The 17,969-nt window shown below is 43.4% G+C and overlaps 1 protein-coding gene across 1 annotated transcript in view; it reads left to right on the top strand.

Moving 5' to 3' along the window:
- Positions 1–14,164, top strand: part of igf1 (insulin-like growth factor 1) — a 37,795-nt gene extending 23,631 nt beyond the window's left edge. The window contains exon 4 of the mRNA XM_063057648.1: positions 7,649–14,164. Within this exon, the coding sequence (XP_062913718.1) occupies positions 7,649–7,714 (66 nt within the window). The 3' untranslated portion in view covers positions 7,715–14,164. The remainder of the gene's footprint in view (positions 1–7,648) is intronic.
- The last annotated feature ends 3,805 nt before the right edge of the window (positions 14,165–17,969 follow it).

Below are 17,969 nucleotides of genomic sequence, written 5' to 3'. Positions count from 1 at the left end.
TCCCTGCTTCCCCTCCCCCACCCCTTTATCTTTCCCCTTACTGGTTTTTCACCTGGAACCTACCAGCCTTCTCCTTCCCACCCTCCCCCCACCTTCTTTATAGGGCCCCTGCCCCCTCCCTCTACAGTCCTGACGAAGGGTTCCGGCCCGAAACGTCGACGGATCTTTTCCACGGATGCTGCCCGACCTGCTGAGTTCCTCCAGCGTGTTGTGAGGAGATTTTTAGAATGCCTATGATATGGCTTTTTGGAGCAGCTTGTGCTTGAGCCTACAGGGGGAACAGCAACTCTGGATTGGATGTTGTGTAATGAACCAGATTTGATTAGGGAGCTTAAGGTAAGGGAATTCAAAGGAGGTAGTGATCATAATACGATCGAATTCACCCTGCAGTTTAAGAAGAAGAAGCTAAAATCGGAAGTATCAGTATTACAGTGGAGTAAAGGGAATTATGGAGGTTCGAGAGAGGAGCTGGCCAGTGTTGAATAGAAAGGGACACTAGCAGGGGAAATGGAAGAACAGCTGGAGTTTTGGGGTGCAATTTGGAAGGTGTAGGAAATATACATCCCAAAGATGGAGAAGTGCTCTGAAGGGAGGATATGAGAACCGTGGCTGACAAGGAAAAATCAGAAACAGAATAAAAGCAAAAGAGAGGGACTATAATGGAGCAAAAATTAGTGGAAAGGTAGAGGATTGAGAAACTTTTCAAAACCAACAGAAGACAACTAAAAAAGCCATAAAGAGAGAAAAGATTAAATATGAAGGTAAGCTAGCCAAAAATATAAAAGGATACCAAAAGCGTTTTCAGATATGTAAAGTATAAAAGAGAGACGAGAGTGGATATTGGACCACTTTAAACTCATGCTGGAGATGCTAGTAATGGAGGACCAAGAAGCGGCAGATGAACTTAATAAGTATTTTGCATTAGTATTCACTGTGGAAGACACTAGCAGTATGCCAGAAATATGAGAGTGCCAGGTGAGTGTAGTTGCTATTACTAAGGAGAAGGTGCTTGGGAAGTTGAAAGGTCTGAAGGTAGATAAGTCACTGGCACCAAATGGACCGGCTCAGGGTTCTGAAAGAGGTAGCTGAAGGGATTGTGGAGACATTAGTAATGATCTTTCAAGAGTCACTAGATTATGGAATGGTTCTGGAGTACTGGAAAATTGAAATGTCACTCCACTCTTTAAGAAGGGAGGGAGGTAGAAGAAAAGAAATTATAGGCTAGTTAGCCTGACCTCAGTGCTTGGGAAGATGTTGGAGTTTATTCTTAAGGATGGGGTTTCAGGGTACTTGGAGGCACATAACAAAATAGGCCAAAGTCAGCATGGTTTCCCCTTAAGAAGAAATCTTGCCTGACAAAGCTGTTGGAATTCTTTCAGGAAATTACAGGCAGAATAGAGAATTGGTAGATATTATGTACTTGGATTTTCAGAAGGCCCTTGACAAGGTGCCGCACATGAGACTGTTTAACAAGATAAGAGCCATGGTATTACAGGAAAAGTATAAGCATGGTTAGAAGATTGGCTGATTAGCTGTAAGCAAAGAGTGCGAATAAAGGGGACCTTTTCTGGTTGACTGCTGGTGACTAGTGCTGTTCCACAAGGGTCTATGTTGGGACCACTCCTTCTCACGTTCTATGTCAATGATTTGGATGATGGAATTAATGACTCTGGCAAGTTTACAGACAATACAAAAATAGGTGGAAGGGCAGGTGGTGGTGAGAAAGCTGGGAGTCTGCAGAAGGACTTGGATTAGAAGAATTGGCAAGGAAGTGGCAGATGGGATATAGTGTAGGGAAGTGTATGGCCATGCACTTTGGCAGAAGGAATAAAGATGTGGACTATTTTCTAAATGTGGAGAAAATTCAAAATTCAGAGGTGCAATGGGACTTGGGAGTCCTTGTGCAGGATTCCCTAAAAGTTAACTCACAGGTTGAGTCAGTGCAATGCAATTTTTGCATTCATTTTGAGAGGACTAGAATATAAATGCAAGGATGTAATGATGAGGCTTTATAAGACATTGGTCAGACTGCACTTGGAGTATTGTGAGCAGTTTTGGGCCCCTTATCTAACAAAAGGATTGATCGACATTGAAAAGGGTCGAGATGAGGTTCGCAAGAATGGTTCCCGGCATAAAGGGAACATATGAGAAGTGTTTGATGGCTCTGGGCCTGTAATTGCTGGAGTTTAGAAGAATGAGGGGGGATCTCACTGAAACCTATCATATATTGAAAGACCTGGATAGAGTAGATGTGGAGAGGATGTTTCTTGGAGAGGAGGTGTCTAGGACTAGGGGGCACAGCCTCAAAATAAGGGGACATCCATTTAGAAAAGAGACGAGGAGGAATTTCTTTAGCCAGAGGGTGGTGAATCTGTGGAATTCGTTGCCACAGATGGCTGTGGAGACCAAGTCATTGGGTATATTTAAGGCAGAGTTTGATAAGTTCTTGATTAACCAGGGTGTCAAAGGTTACGGGAGAAGGCAGAAGAATTTGAGGATATAATGAGTGCAGTGGATAGAGGGGAACAGGTGAATGTCATATACTTGGATTTCCAGAAGGCGTTCGATAAGTGCCACACAAGAGACTTATAAATAAGATATGGGTGCACGGAGTCGGAGGAAGTGTATTGGCATGGATAGTGGATTGGTTAACCAATAGAAGGCAGAGAGTTGGTATAAATGGGTGTTTCTCTGGTTGGCAGTCTGTGGTGAGTGAGGTGCCACAGGGGTCGGTGCTGGGCCCGCAGCTGTTTACCATTTACATTGATGATTTGGAACAGGGGACTGTGTGTAACGTAGCAAAATTTGCTGATGATACTAAACTGAGTGGAAAAGCAAATTGTGCAGAGGATATGGAGAGTCTGCAGAGGGATATAAATAGGTTAAGTGAGTGGGCCAAGGTCTGGCAGATGGAATACAACGTTGGTAAATGTGAGATCATCCACTTTGAAAGGAATAATAAAAGAGCAGATTATTATTTAAATGGTGAAAGGTTGCAGCATGCGGTTGTGCAGAGGGACTTTGGAGTGTTTGTTCATGAATCACAAAAAGTTGGCTTGCAGGTACAACAGGTTATTAAGAAGGCAAATGGAATATTGGCCTTCATTGCTCGAGGGGTTGAATTCAAGAGCAGGGAGGTCATGCTGCAACTATACAGGGTACTGGTGAGGCCACACCTGGAGTACTGTGTGCAGTTCTGGTCTCCATACTTGAGGAAAGATATACTGGCTTTGGAGGTAGTGCAGAGGAGGTTCACCAGTTTGATTTCAAGGATGTAGGGGTTAACCTATGAGGAGAGATTGAGTCACCTGGGACTATACTCTCTGGAATTCAGAAGAATGAGAGGGGATCTTATAGAAACATACAAAATTTTGAAAGGGATAGATAGGATAGAAGTAGGAAAGTTGTTTCCATTATAGGTGAGACTAGAACTAGGGGACGTTGCCTAAGATTCCATAGAACCATAGAAACTACAGCACAGAAACAGGCCTTTTGGTCCTTCTTGGCTGTGCCGAACCATTTTCTCCCTAGTCCCACTGACCTGCCCACGGACCATATCCCTCCATACACCTCCCATCCATGTATCTGTCCAATTTATTCTTAAATGTTAAAAAAGAACCTGCATTTACCACCTCGTCTGGCAGCTCATTCCGTACTCCCACCACTCTCTGTGTGAAGAAGCCCCCAATAATGTTCCCTTTAAACTTTTCCTCCCTCACACTTAACCCATGTCCTCTGGTTTTTTTCTCCCCTTGCCTCTGTGGAAAAAGCCTGCTTGCATTCACTCTATCTATACCCATCATAATTTTATATACCTCTATCAAATCTCCCCTCATTCTTCTACGCTCCAGGGAATAAAGTCCTAACCTATTCAACCTTTCTCTGTAACTGAGTTTCTCAAGTCCCGGCAACATCCTTGTAAACCTTCTCTGCACTCTTTCAACCTTATTTATATCCTTCCTGTAATTTGGTGACCAAAACTGAACACAATACTCCAGATTCGGCCTCACCAATGCCTTACACAACCTCATCATAACATTCCAGCTCTTATACTCAATAAACATACATCAAAGTTGCTGGTGAACGCAGCAGGCCAAGCAGCATCTATAGGAAGAGGCGCAGTTGACGTTTCAGGCCGAAACCCTGCGTTCACCAGCAACTTTGATGTATGTTGCTTGAATTTCCAGCATCTGCAGAATTCCTGTTCTTATACTCAATACTTTGATTAATAAAGGCCAATGTACCAAAAGCTCTCTTTACGACCCTATCTACTTGTGACACCACTTTTAGGGAATTTTGTATCTGTATTCCCAGATCCCTCTGTTCTACTGCACTCCTCAGTGCCTTACCATTAACCCCTGTATGTTCTACCTTGGTTTGTCCTTCCAACGTGCAATACCTCACACTTGTCTGTATTAAACTCCATCTGCCATTTTTCAGCCCATTTTTCCAGCTGGTCCAAGTCCCTCTGCAGGCTCTGAAAACCTTCCTCACTGTCTACTACACCTCTAATCTTTGTATCATCAGCAAACTTGCTGATCCAATTTACCATATTATCATCCAGATCATTGATATAGATGACAAATAACAATGGACCCAGCACTGATCCCTATGGCACACTAGTCACAGGCCTCCACTCAGAGAAGCAATTCTCTACCACCACTCTTTGGCTTCTTCCATTGAGCCAATGTCTAATCCAATTTACCACCTCTCCATGTATACCTAGCGACTGAATTTTCCTAACTAACCTCCCATGCGGGACCTTGTCAAAGGCCTTACTGAAATCCATGTAGACAATATCCATTGCCTTCCCTTCATCCACTTTCCTGGTAACCTCCTCGAAAAACTCCAATAGATTGGTCAAACATGACCTACCATGCACAAAGCCATGTTGACTCTCCCTAATAAGTCCCTGTCTATCCAAATGCTTGTAGATTCTGTCTCTTAGTACTCCCTCCAATAACTTACCTACTACCGACATTAAACTCGCCGGCCTATAATTTCCCGGATTACTTATCGATCCTTTTTTAAACAACGGAACATGAGCCACTCTCCAATCCTCCGGCACCTCACCCATAGACAGCGACATTTTAAATATTTCTGCCAGGGCCCCCGCAATTTCAACACTAGTCTCCTTCAAGGTCCGAGGGAACACTCTGTCAGGTCCCGGGGATTTATCTACTTTAATTTTCCTCAAGACAGCAAGCACCTCCTCCTTTTCAATCTGTACAGTTTCCATGATCTCACTACTTGATTCCCTCAATTCCATAGACTTCATGCCAGTTTCCTTAGTAAATACAGACGCAAAAAACCTATTTAAGATCTCCCCCATTTCCTTTGGTTCCGCACATAGCCGACCACTCTGATCTTCAAGAGGACCAATTTTATCCCTTACAATCCTTTTGCTCTTAATATACCTGTAAAAGCTCTTTGGATTATCCTTCACTTTGACTGCCAAGGCAACCTCATGTCTTCTTTTAGCCCTCCTGATTACTTTCTTAAGTATTTTCTTGCACTTCTTATACTCCCTGTTTCCTATACATTTCATACAACTCCCTCTTCTTCTTTATCAGAGTTGCAATATCCCTTGAGAACCAAGGTTCCTTATTCCTATTCAATTTGCCTTTAATCCTGACAGGAACATACAAACTCTGCACTCTCAAAATTTCCCCTTTGAAGGCTTCCCACCTACCAATCACATCTTTGCCAGAGAACAACCTGTCCCAATCCACACTTTTTAGATCCTTTCTCATTTCTTCAAATTTGGCCTTCTTCCAGTTCAGAACCTCAACCCTAGGACCAGATCTATCCTTGTCCATGATCAAATTGAAACTAATGGTGTTATGATCACTGGAATCAAAGTGCTCCCCTACACAGATTTCCGTCACTTGTCCTAACTCGTTTCCTAACAGGAGATCCAATATTGCATCCCCTCTAGTTGGTCCCTCTATATATTGATTTAGAAAACTTTCCTGAACACATTTTACAAACTCTAAACCATCTAAACCATTCAGGGGAGAAGGTTTAGGATGGAGACAAGGAGAAACTGTTTTTCCCAGAGAGTGGTGAATCTGTGGACTCCTCTGCCTAGGGAAGCAGTTGAGGCTTCTTCACTAAATATATTTAAGAAGCAGTTAGATAGGTTTTTACATAGTAAGGGAATTAAAGGTTATGGGGAAAAGGCAGGTAGATGGAGCAGCGTTTACGGACAGATCAGCCATGGTCTTATTGAATAGCAGAGCAAGCTCGATGGGCCGGATGGCCTACTCCTGCAACTATTTCTTATGTTTTTATATTCTGATTTGTTTGAGGGGGATAATAAATCAGCCATGATGGAATGGCGGAGCAGACTTGATGAGCCGAATTGTGTAATTCTGTTCCTATGCCTTATGATGACCAAAGCTGAACCCAAACTCATAGTCTCCATCCTTTTGACTTAGTCTAAGATCAATCTAACCCATTCCCCCTCCCCTGTCACATTGCCCTCCATTTTTCTTTCATCCAAGTGCCTCTTAAATGTCCCTAATGTATTTGCCTCTGCCGCCTTCCTTGACAACACATTCCACGAACCTACCACTCTCTGTGTTTTTTAAAAAACCTGCCTCTGAGATCCTGCTTATACTTTCTTCCAATCACCTTAAAGCGGGGGTTCCCAGCCTTTTTTATGCTACAGACCCCTACCATAACCAAGGGGTCCATGAACCCCAAGATGGGACCCCCCCCCACCTTAAAGTTATGTCACTTCTTCCCTGGGCAAAAGTCTCTGGCTGTCCACTTGATCCATGCTCCTTATTGTACACCTCTATCAAGCTTCCTTTCACTCCCAAGAGGAAGGTTCTAACTTGTTCACCCTATCCACATAAGGCATGCTCTCTCCTTCAGACAGCATTCTGGAAAAATGAGATCCTCGTACTTTTCTAAAACCTTGGATACAAGGCATTACGTTGCTCGATCTCTCCTCTCCGCCTTGTCTAATGAACCTTGACTGGATTCCTTTGAAAGTAAGTCTATCGCTGTTTAGATTAGGAGACCAAAACTCTCCACAGCTTTCCAGGTCCAGGTCTTGGTCCTTTCCAGCAACTGAACTGGAGAAGGACCAAATATGTGGAGGACTCTTGAGGTAACCAACACAAGTTCACTTGGTTAACGTATGAGGGTCGTTTGATGGCTCTGGACCTGTACTCACTGGAGTTTAAAAGAATTAGGGCGGAATTAGGGGGATCTCATTGAAACCTACCAAATATTGAAAAGCTTAGATAGAGTGGATATGGAGAGGATGTTTCCTATAGTGGGTGAGTCTAGGACCAGAGGACACAGCATCAGAATAGAAGGAAGCCCCTGTTGAACAGAGGTTAGGAGGAATTTCTTTAGCCGGATGATGGTTAATCTGTAGAATTCATTGCCACAGATACCTGAGCAGGTCAGGTCATTGGGCGTATTTAAAGCAGAGATTGCTGGGTTCTGAATTAGTCAGGGAGTCAAAGGTTATAAGGAAAAGACAGGTGAATGGGTTTGAGGGGGATAAGAAGTCAGCCATGATGGAATGGCAGAGCAGACTCGATGGCCCAAATGGCCTAATTGTGCTCCTATACCTGTGGTTGCATGGTCTTATGATCCTAATATCCTTCTTCTTCTTCTGGTGTTATAGGAGACCCTCTGGAAGAATCCCAGCCGAGCTAATGCCAGTACTGTCAACAGGAATTATCGGATTTGACATTGGAAGCCGTGTGCTGGGTGGACTACGTTTGGTGGTCTTTGTGTAAATGTTACCAATGATGGAGGCACCCTCTGGTCACAAGTTATTGAAGGACTCTGATCAATACACAAACTCTCTCTGTAGAATGTGTGTCATACTCCATGTAATCGCCACACATGGAAGGCGGCCGCTTTCATCGTTGCGGGGTGAAGTGTACGAATGGACAGGCAATGAGTACTGTTTCTACAAGTGCGCCTTTCCAAGCACATTCACTGTCCACAGAGCCACCACCCCCATGTACCTAAGGCAGCAAAGATGTAGAGCTCATTTGAACTTGTGCCTTGTTATTGTGACATGTTCTCTTTAACATTATCTGTGAATTGGACTAGACTGAGCCACGGACAATGCTTGGTATTACAAGCCAACTTCTATGTAACAAACAGTCTGTTGAGAGAGACTTCTGGATCGAGCAGAATCTGTGGAAGGAAAGGACTTGTCAAAACCTTGCATCAGGATTGGGAATGGAGTGGGAAGGTAGCCAGTACTGAGTCGAGAGAGGCAGAAGTTGGATATTATAATGCCTTTCCCATCACAGAAGCTACTCAACCTGCTGAGTTCCTCCAGCAGATTGTTTGTTGTTCCAGATGTGAACATCTGGATTCTCTGTTGTCTCAAATTTTATGTAAGTTTGAAAAGCATTCAAGTTGGGAGTGCTCTTAAGAGATTAATACTTTTTATCTCTGCACTGGAAGGGCAGAGTGATGGATGAGGTGAGATGCAATGAATGGGACCACATGAATAAGGATCAAGTTTGGGGTGCTGCTAACAAGCAGGTGTGACATATATGTGTGACAATATGGTAACTGGGCTGCTCACCAGAAAAATGCTGGTCAGGTTTGAAGTACTTTCAATATTTGTACTCTTTAGTGGACTGTTGACACAAGTTGATGATTATTGCTGATAACCTGAAAAAAATGTGAGATTAACTGATCTTTGCTCCTTCATTGGTAAAATTCCCTAACTTGAAATTTGTATCCAAAGGGCAACTGTCTAAATGTGTTCTGTAGCACCAATCTCTGACATTGATTCACTCTCCTGGTGAGACTGCAGGTAGAGAATGTCATGAAGATGACAATTCAAATTAACCCATCTTTCTCTTTTCCCTGGTGTGAACATTGGATAGCCGGAAGTGAGGGCATTACATTTCAATACAACATGACTCAACTTTGAGACATGTCCTGTCCAACCAAATGGACCATCAGGACTTTGAGCTACACTAGATTTTTGATTCCAGTTTAGGGCATTGATGCCAAAGTGTGTAAGTTGGGGACCAGGGCTGGTGAAACTGGACTTTGCCAAAAAGTAGATGGTGAATCTGCATTCCCATGTTTTACACTACACGCAATTTTATTCTATTTTTCTGTAAACCAGAGATCAATGCGAGCTGAATTCCAATATCTTGTCAGCTTTATAATCGTGTGCTAGCCTCCGAACTCATCCCACTGCGGGCTTAGTGGGGCTGACACTACGATCTGCAGAAGATGCCAATTTTATACATGAGGTGGTTACCACCTACCAGGAAACAAATTTCATCATCAGTATCAGGATTATTACCACTTTTGTATGATAAATGTGTTACTTCATGGTAGCAGTGCAGTGCAATACATCAAAAATTACTATAAGAAATATACAGTATATCTATAAAAGAAGTAGTGGAGAAACAGAGCTGAGGGGTGACATAACAAGCACGGCTTCATGGTCTGAAATCAGATGGCGGAGGGGAAGAAGCTGTTTCTAAAATTTTGAGTGTGTCTTCAAGCTCCTGTATCTCCTCTCTGATGGTAGCAATGAGACGAGGGCACGTCCTGGGTGATGGGGGTCCATACTGATGGATGCCAGCTTTTTGAGGCATCGCCTTTTGAAGATGCCCTCGATGGCGAGGAAGCTATTGCCCACAATGGAGCTGGCTGAACCTACAACCCTCCACAGCTTTTTCCCTGATTCTGTGCATTGGAGCCTCCATGCCAGATGGTGATGCTCTCCAAGGTACATCTATAGAAATTTCTAGTCTTTCGTGACCTACCAAGTCCCCTCAATATTCTCAAACATTTGCACTATATTCACTCTCTGCTTTTCCTACAGTGCTGGAGAACCTTTTAAAGAGATATTCTTTACATTATGTAGCAGATGTCGAAGTCCAAACCGGTGTGTAAACAGGGTGAAGACAGTGTAACCCGTAACCCTGCTGTAAATAGTTTGTGATGGGGCTGATATAAGAATCTGCTTGTTTTAGAGGTTGACATTTTGTGTATGGGAGGGAACATAGTTTATTTGCAATGTGATGTTCGATCTGTTCAATACAAAGGTGCTATAATGTTGTTTGTGAATTTGATCTTAAGAGCAATATGTTTCATGTAACAGAATGCTGAAACTTCATTTCGGATGTTGACAGATAGTAGATGTGACCAACTTTGGTTAGAATTCGTCCTGCGCTGTGTTACACAGTGGGTTCCTACAACGTCACCAACCTCGCCCACGCAGCGAGGTTTCTGTTTGAGAGGTCCTTTCCTGAACGATGAAGAACCAACTCTGTCAGTGTGCGCTCGCAGGACTGGGTCCACCGTGACAGAGAGAGCTGCTGTTCCTCCGCTCCTGGGTCGAGTCATGAGCCTGCGATCCGCCGCTCCTGGGTTGAGTTGGTGCCCACGATTGCCATGACAAAGAGTCTGACGGTCTTCCACACTTGGACCCAATCCTGTAAGCACACACCATAACACAACTCATTGGGCTGTTCAGGCATTCTATCAGGCCTTTCCTGGCAGATGAACCTCACCGGCAAGGTTGACCTTGGAGGCCCAGGTAGATGTGAGCCGTCCCCATGAGCTGCTTCAGTCCTCTTGCTGAGTCAATCTAGCTTTGCTTCTTTACAATAATGTTTTATTAATTATAATGATTGGTGGACTTAGTCTGCAAGTCTTCCCCATATCCTTCCCGGTATTTACCCGGACACTAAGTTATACAGCATGGAACCAGGCCCTTCGGACCAACTGGTCCATGCACACCAAAATGTCCCATTTTCTAGACTTTGGTCCATCACCTTGTAAACATTTCCAGTCCATGTACCTAGTCATAGTCATAGTCATACTTTATTGATCCCGAGTGAAATTGGTTTTCATTACAGTTGCACCATAAATAATAAATAGTAATAGAACCATAAATAGTTAAATAGTAATATGTAAATATGCCAGTAAATTATGAAATAAGTCCAGGACCAGCCTATCGACTCAGGGTGTCTGACCCTCCAAGGGAGGAGTTATAAAGTTTGATGGCCACAGGCAGGAATGACTTCCTATGACGCTCAGTGCTGCATCTCGGTGGAATGAGTCTCTGGCTGAATGTACTCCTGTGCCCACCCAGTACATTATGTAGTGGATGGGAGACATTGACCAAGATGGCATGCAACTTAGACAGCATCCTCTTTTCAGACACCACCATCAGAGAGTCCAGTTCCATCCCCACAACATCACTGGCCCTACGAATGAGTTTGCTGATTCTGAGTGATAGATTCATAGAACACTACAGCACAGAAACAGGTCCTTTGTCCCATCTAGTCCACACCAAAATATGAACCTCCCTAGTCCCTTTGACCTGCATCTGGACCATAGCCCTCCATACCTTTTCCATCCATGTACCTATTCAAACTTCTCTTCAATGTTGAAATTGAACCTGCATCCTCCACTTCCACTGGCAGCTCGTTCCACACTCTCACCTGTCCATGGGATTGTCATCATTCAGTGACCGAGAATGTCTCCTCTTTGGGTGCTGGCATTGGTTTCCAATGTTAATGCAACCGAAATGATATGAAAAATTCTTGGTATCACTAAACCAATCATTCCCAGAATCTGATCAGTTAAATTTATCTTGGCTTCACTGTAATTCTTTTATCTTTGCTGGATGACTCGATTCAGGAACAACTTCTTCCTCTCTGCCATCTGACTTTTGAGTGGACATTGATCCCACGAACACTACCTCACTGCATTTCTGCACTACTTATTTAATTTAACTATTATATATATACATACTTAAATATATATATTGAAAACTCACTGTTTGTTCCACTATTATCTATTGTACTGTACTGCTGCTGCAAAGACAATAAATTTCATGATATATACCATTGATATTAAACCTGATTCTGATATTGTCAGGAGCAGAATCAGAATCAGGTTTAATATCACCGTCATAAGCCGTGAAATGTGATGTTTTGCGACAGCAGTACATTGTAATACATAATAATCAAAAAACTATAAGTTACAATAAGAAATATAAATGAAATAAGCAGTGTGAAATGAGAGAGAAAAAAAACAAAGTCGTGAGGTTCAGAAATCTGATGGTGGAGGGGAAGCAGCTGTTCCCGAAACGATGAATTCTGGCGTGTCACCAGAATTTATCGTAGGTAGCAAATGGCGTTAGAGCTCAGTAGAGGCCTTTCAGCCGACAATGTTGTGCCGACCTTTTACCCTACTCCAACATCAATTTAACCTGTTCCTCCCAGACAGCCCTCCATTTTTCTAAGAAACAGAGTTTCTTAAATGTCTGTAGTGTATTTGACTCTACTATCACCACTGGCAAGGGCGTTCCATGCCCCCACTACTTTCTGTGTAAAAAAACCCACCTCTGACACCACCCCTATACTATCCTCCAATCACCTCAAAATTATGACCCTCATGTTTGCCATTTTCCCCCAGGAAAATGTCTCTGGCTATCCGCTTGATCTATGCCTTTTATCATCTTGTACACCTCTATTCAATCACCTCTCATCTTCCTTTGCTCTGAAGAGAAAAGCCCTTGCTCGTTCAGCCTATCCTCATAAGACATGCTCTCAAAACCAGACAGCAACCTAGTAAATCTCCTCTGCCCCGTCGCTAAAGCTTCAAATTCTTCCTATAATGAGGTGAGAACTGAGCACAGAATGAGGGGTAAGAGAGTAGAGGATTAGCCTGAGAGTTTTAGATGAGGAAAGATGGCCGGTAGCTGGGTTGAAGCTTGATTGGGTAGGGCTGATCTGTGTTGTATGCACATTTGGTAGTTCAATTTAGATTCAAAGCCTCTGCCATGCTGTCCCAGTAACAGCATTCCCTGGGATATTTAGTTATTGATTGGAAACAAAGAGAGAGTGAAATGGACTTGGATTTGATGAAAATGTTATTTCAAAACTTTGAACATCAAGCCATTGATTTGACTAAAAAGAGACCAGGTTAAAAGTTATTGTGACCTAAAACTCCCAACTGGTTCAACACTGTTCAGTGGGAAGGAACTATCAGCTTTCCATTAGAAGCAGCAGATCCGAGGCAAGGAAGAGTTGTGGGGTTGGAACCCAGGCCCGAGAATGATGAACAAGTCAATGTTTGGCTGATTTAAGCACTGGGCTTAAGTAGTAGTAGTAGTCATACTTTATTGATCCCAGGGGAAACTGGTTTTCGTTACAGTTGCACCATAAATAATAATTAGTAATAAAACCATAAATAGTTAAATAGTAATATGTAAATTATGCCAGGAAATAAGTCAAGGACCAGCCTATTGGCTCAGGGTGTCTGACCCTCCAAGGGAGGAGTTGTGAAGTTTGATGGCCACAGGCAGGAATGACTTCCTATGACGCTCTGTGTTGCATCTCGGTGGAATGAGTCTCTGGCTGAATGTACTCCTGTGCCCACCCAGTACATTATGTAGAGGATGGGAGACACTGACCAAGATGGCATGCAACTTGGACAGCATCCTCTTTTCAGACACCACCGTCAGAGAGTCCAGTTCCATCCCCACAACATCACTGGCCTTACGAATGAGTTTGTTGATTCTGTTGGTGTCTGCCACCCTCAGCCTGCTGCCCCAGCACACAACAGCAAACATGATCGCACTGGCCACCACAGACTCGTAGAACATCCTCAGCATCGTCCGGCAGATGTTAAAGGACCTCAGTCTCCTCAGGAAATAGAGACGGCTCTGACCCTTCTTGTAGACAGCCTCAGTGTTCTTTGATCGAGGCAGTGGGGCCCAAGCCTTAGCTTAGAGTGTGCTGAAGTTGTGGGCATAGATCCGAGAGCAAGGAATGAGTCCATATTTGCCTGATTTAAGCATAGGGCCAGATTAAAAAGGACAGGGTTCTCAGAACCAGAGGAGGGGGATGGGCTAGTGTTTGGCTTGCTACACTACAAGGTTTACTCGTCTCTATGCTGAACTGAGGCTGTGACCTGCATTTAACAGACTCCTACACCAACTGCGGAAATGACAGGCTCCTTGCCTGTGAACTCACTTTCCTGAACTTTAGTTCTGAATGTTACTTGCTTACTTCTGATTGTTTGCACAATTTGTTCTTTTTTTTTGCACATTGGCTGTTTGACCGCCTTCTTCATTAGTGGGTTCTATTGGGTTTCTTTGTTTGGTGGCTGCCCGTAAGGAGACGAATCTCAAGGTTGTATATAGTATACATTCTTCATTAATAAATGTACTTTGAACTTTGGTCTTCTATCTGTGTCTGGTCTTGTTCACTGCAGAAGTAACCTGCCGTGGGCAGTCTGTCAGTTCCAGGAGAGCTAAGATGGGAGAAACGGAACAGTGTAGCCACACCCTGAGAATTTAAATACAAAAAAGATGCATTGCAGTAAATACTTCCATCACTGTTTACTGTTCATGACTGCAGTTCTCAAATGAAATTTTCTGTGAATATTTTTCATCTCGATTGACTGGATGCGGAGAGGGTGTTTCCTATGGTGGGAGAGTCTAGGACCTGAGGACACAGTTGAAGAACAGAGGGCCGTCCCTTTAAAATGGAGATGAGGAATTTCTTAAGGCAGAGTGGTGAATCTGTGGAATTCATCGCCACAGGCGCTGTGGAGGCCGAGTCACTGGGTATGTTTAAGGCAGAGGTTGATAGATTCTTGATTGGCCAGGGCATGAAGGGATACGGGGAGAAGGCAGTAGATTGAGTTTGAGAGGGATCAGCCATGATGAAATGGCAGAGCAGACTCAAGGGGCAAATGGTCTAATTCTGCTCCTATATCTTAACGTCTTATAACAGACACCATTGTGAGGTTGGCTAAATAAAACTCTTCAGTATTCTTTTGTTGTTAGTAGTTGATTTGATTGATAGTAAATTTAGACTCTTTATTTTTTTATTATCTATTTATTGAGATACAGCACAGAATAGGCCCTTTCCACCATTCGATCCACATCATCCAGCAATCTCCTATTTAATCCTAGCCTAATCACAGGAAAACTTACAAGGACCAATTAACCCACCAACTGATATATTTTTGGACGGTGGGAGGAAACCGGAGCACCCAGAGGAAACCCACACAGTCACGGGGAGAATGTATAAACTCCTTACAGACAGTGGCAGGAATTGAACGCAGGTCACCTGTATTGGGAAGTACTGTGCTAACCACCACACTACCATGCCATCCCAGCACAATGGCATGCCAGATGAATTTACTCTCAGTAGCCACTATATATATATTTCTTTCTGCAGCTGTAGCCCATTCATTCCAAGGTGTGACGTGCTGTGCATTCAGAGATTCTCCTCTGTTCACTATCATTGCAACACGTGGTTATTTGAGTTACTGTCACCTTCCTGTCAGCTTGAACCAGTCTGGCCATTCTCCTCTGATCAGCCTTATTAACAAGGTGTTTTCACCCACAGAACTTCTGCTCACTGGATATTTTCTTCTTCTTTTGCACCATTCTTTATAAACGCTAGAGACTGATGTGCATGAAAATCTCAACAGATTAGTAGTTTCTGAGATACTCAAATCATCCATTTGGCACCGATGGTCAAAGCCACTTAGGTTATATTTTTCCCCATTCCCCGAACATCTTGAACCTCCTGACCATGTCTGCATGCTTTTGTGTATTGAGATGCTGCCACACGATTGGCTGGTGAGATATTTGCATTAGTGAGTGGGTGTACAGGTGTACCTAATAGAGGGGTCACTGAATGTGGAACACTACAGCGCAGAACAGGCCCTTTGGCCCACGATGTTGTGCCAACCTTTTAACCAACTCTAAAATCAACCTAGCCCTTCTCTGCTACATATCCCTCCATTTTTCTTTATCCATGTGCCTATCTAAAAGTTTCTTAAATACCCCTAATGTATCTACCACCACCCCTAGCACTGTGTTCCACACATCCACCACTCCATGTAAAAACCTACTTACCTCTGACATCCCCTCTTTACTTTACTCCAATCACCTTAAAATTATGCCCCCTGGTGTTAGCCATTTCTACCCTAGGCAAAGGTATGTTTATCCACTTGATCAATGCCTCTTATCATCTTGTACACCTCTATCAAGTCAATTTAAGAGAAGTTTGGATAGGTGCATAGATGGGAGAGTTATGGAGTGCTACGTTCATGTGCAGGTGGATGGGATTTAGGCAGAATTACAGTCTGACACAAACCAGTTGGGTGGTTTCCGTGCCAGGGTACCTTTATGATTTTATGTTCCATAGACAATCTGTCATTCCTCTGATCTGTTCACATCAGATCAGATATATTAAACAAACCTTCATTTCATGTTCTTGATCTCTCCATCAATAGAAACAGTTTTTTTTCTCTTCACTCCCCCCACCCCCAACAATATTTTAAATATTTCTATCAGATCTATCCCTTGCAATCTCCTTTATTTTAAGAACAAGGAGTCTATCTGACCTACTGAAGCCTATCACCCCGGCATCAGTTGTATAAATCTTTTCGACAAAGCCGCAAGACCATGAGGCACAGGAGCAGAAACAGGCCATTTGGCCCATCGAGACATTCTATCGTGGCTGACTTATCCTTCTCAACACCTTTCTCCTGCCTTCTCCCCATAACCCTTACGAATCAAGAATCTATCGAACTCCACTTTAAATATACTCAACGACTTGGCCTCCACAGCCATTTACAGCAATGAATTCCACAGATTCACCACTCTCTAGATAAATAAACTCCACCTCACCTCTGTTCCAAATGGTCATCCTTCTATTCTGAGCTTATACCCTCTGATCCTAGACTCCTCCACTGTAGGAAACACCTTCTCCACATACACTCTATCTGGGCTTCTCAATATTTGATAGGCTTCAATGGGATACCCCTCATTCTTTTAAACTGCAGTGAGTACAAAACAATGTTCCTCATATGTTAATCTTTTCAGTCCTGGGATCGTTCTCGCGAACCTCCTCTGGACTCTCTCCAATGTCAAGGCATCCTTGCTTAGAGAAGGAAAGGGGCCCAGAACTGCTCACAATACTCTAACAAGTATGGCCTTGTAAAGCCTCAGCATTACATCCTTGCTCTTATCTTTTTTGGGCTAGCGTAGTGGTTATCGTAACGCTATTTCAGCACCAGGGACCCGGGTTCAATTCCTGCCGCTGTCTGTAAGGAGTTTGCATGTCCTCCCTGTCGTTGTGTGGATCTCCTCCGGGTGCTTCAGTTTCTTCTCACATCCAGAGGTACGGATTAGTAGATTAATTGGTTACATGGGTGTAATTAGGCAGTGCAGGCTCGCTGGGACAGTAGGGTCTGTTACTGTGCCATATCTCTGAATACAATAAATATTCCAGTCCTCTTGAAATGAATGCTAACACTGCATTTGCCTTCCTTCCCACCGACTCATCCTGCAAGTTAACTTCCACATCTCTGCAAATGTCAGAGCTCAGAACTGGACACCATTCTCCAACTGTGCCTGAAACAGTATTTTAGAAAGTTCACTATGATTTCTTTGCTCTTGTACAGGATCCTAGGCATGATAAAAGGTCTCGGCCCAAAACGTCAGCAGTTTATCCCTCTCCATAAGTGGTGCCTGAGTTGCTCAGTTCCTCCAGCATTTTGTGTGTGTAACCCTGGCCATAGATTATATGCTTTTTTTAAACTACTTTCTCAATCTGTCATGTTATCTTCAGCAAGCTATGTACGTGGGCAGAACGATGGCATAGTGGTTGGCGCAGTGCCAGTGACCAGGGTTCAATTCCCACTGCTGTCTGAAAGGAGTTTGCATGTTATCATTTTAAGGTGATTGGGTAAAAGTATAAGGGGATGTCAGAGGAGAGTTTTTACACAGAGAGTGTGGTCCGCCCTGTCAGGAGTAATGGTAGAGGTAGATAGATTAGTGAGATTTAAGAGACTCTTCGATAGGAACATGGATGATAGAAAAATGGAGGGCTATGGGGAGGGGAGGGAAGTGTTGGACTGATCTTGGAGTAGGTTAAGTGGTTAGCACAATATCGTGGGTTGAAGGGCCTGTA

This window comes from Mobula hypostoma, chromosome 9 (assembly GCF_963921235.1).
Source record: "Mobula hypostoma chromosome 9, sMobHyp1.1, whole genome shotgun sequence".
Classification (NCBI taxonomy): Eukaryota; Metazoa; Chordata; class Chondrichthyes; order Myliobatiformes; family Myliobatidae; genus Mobula; species Mobula hypostoma.
The sequence above is the reverse complement of the archived record's forward strand: the minus strand, read 5'-3'. Positions and strand labels throughout refer to the sequence as shown.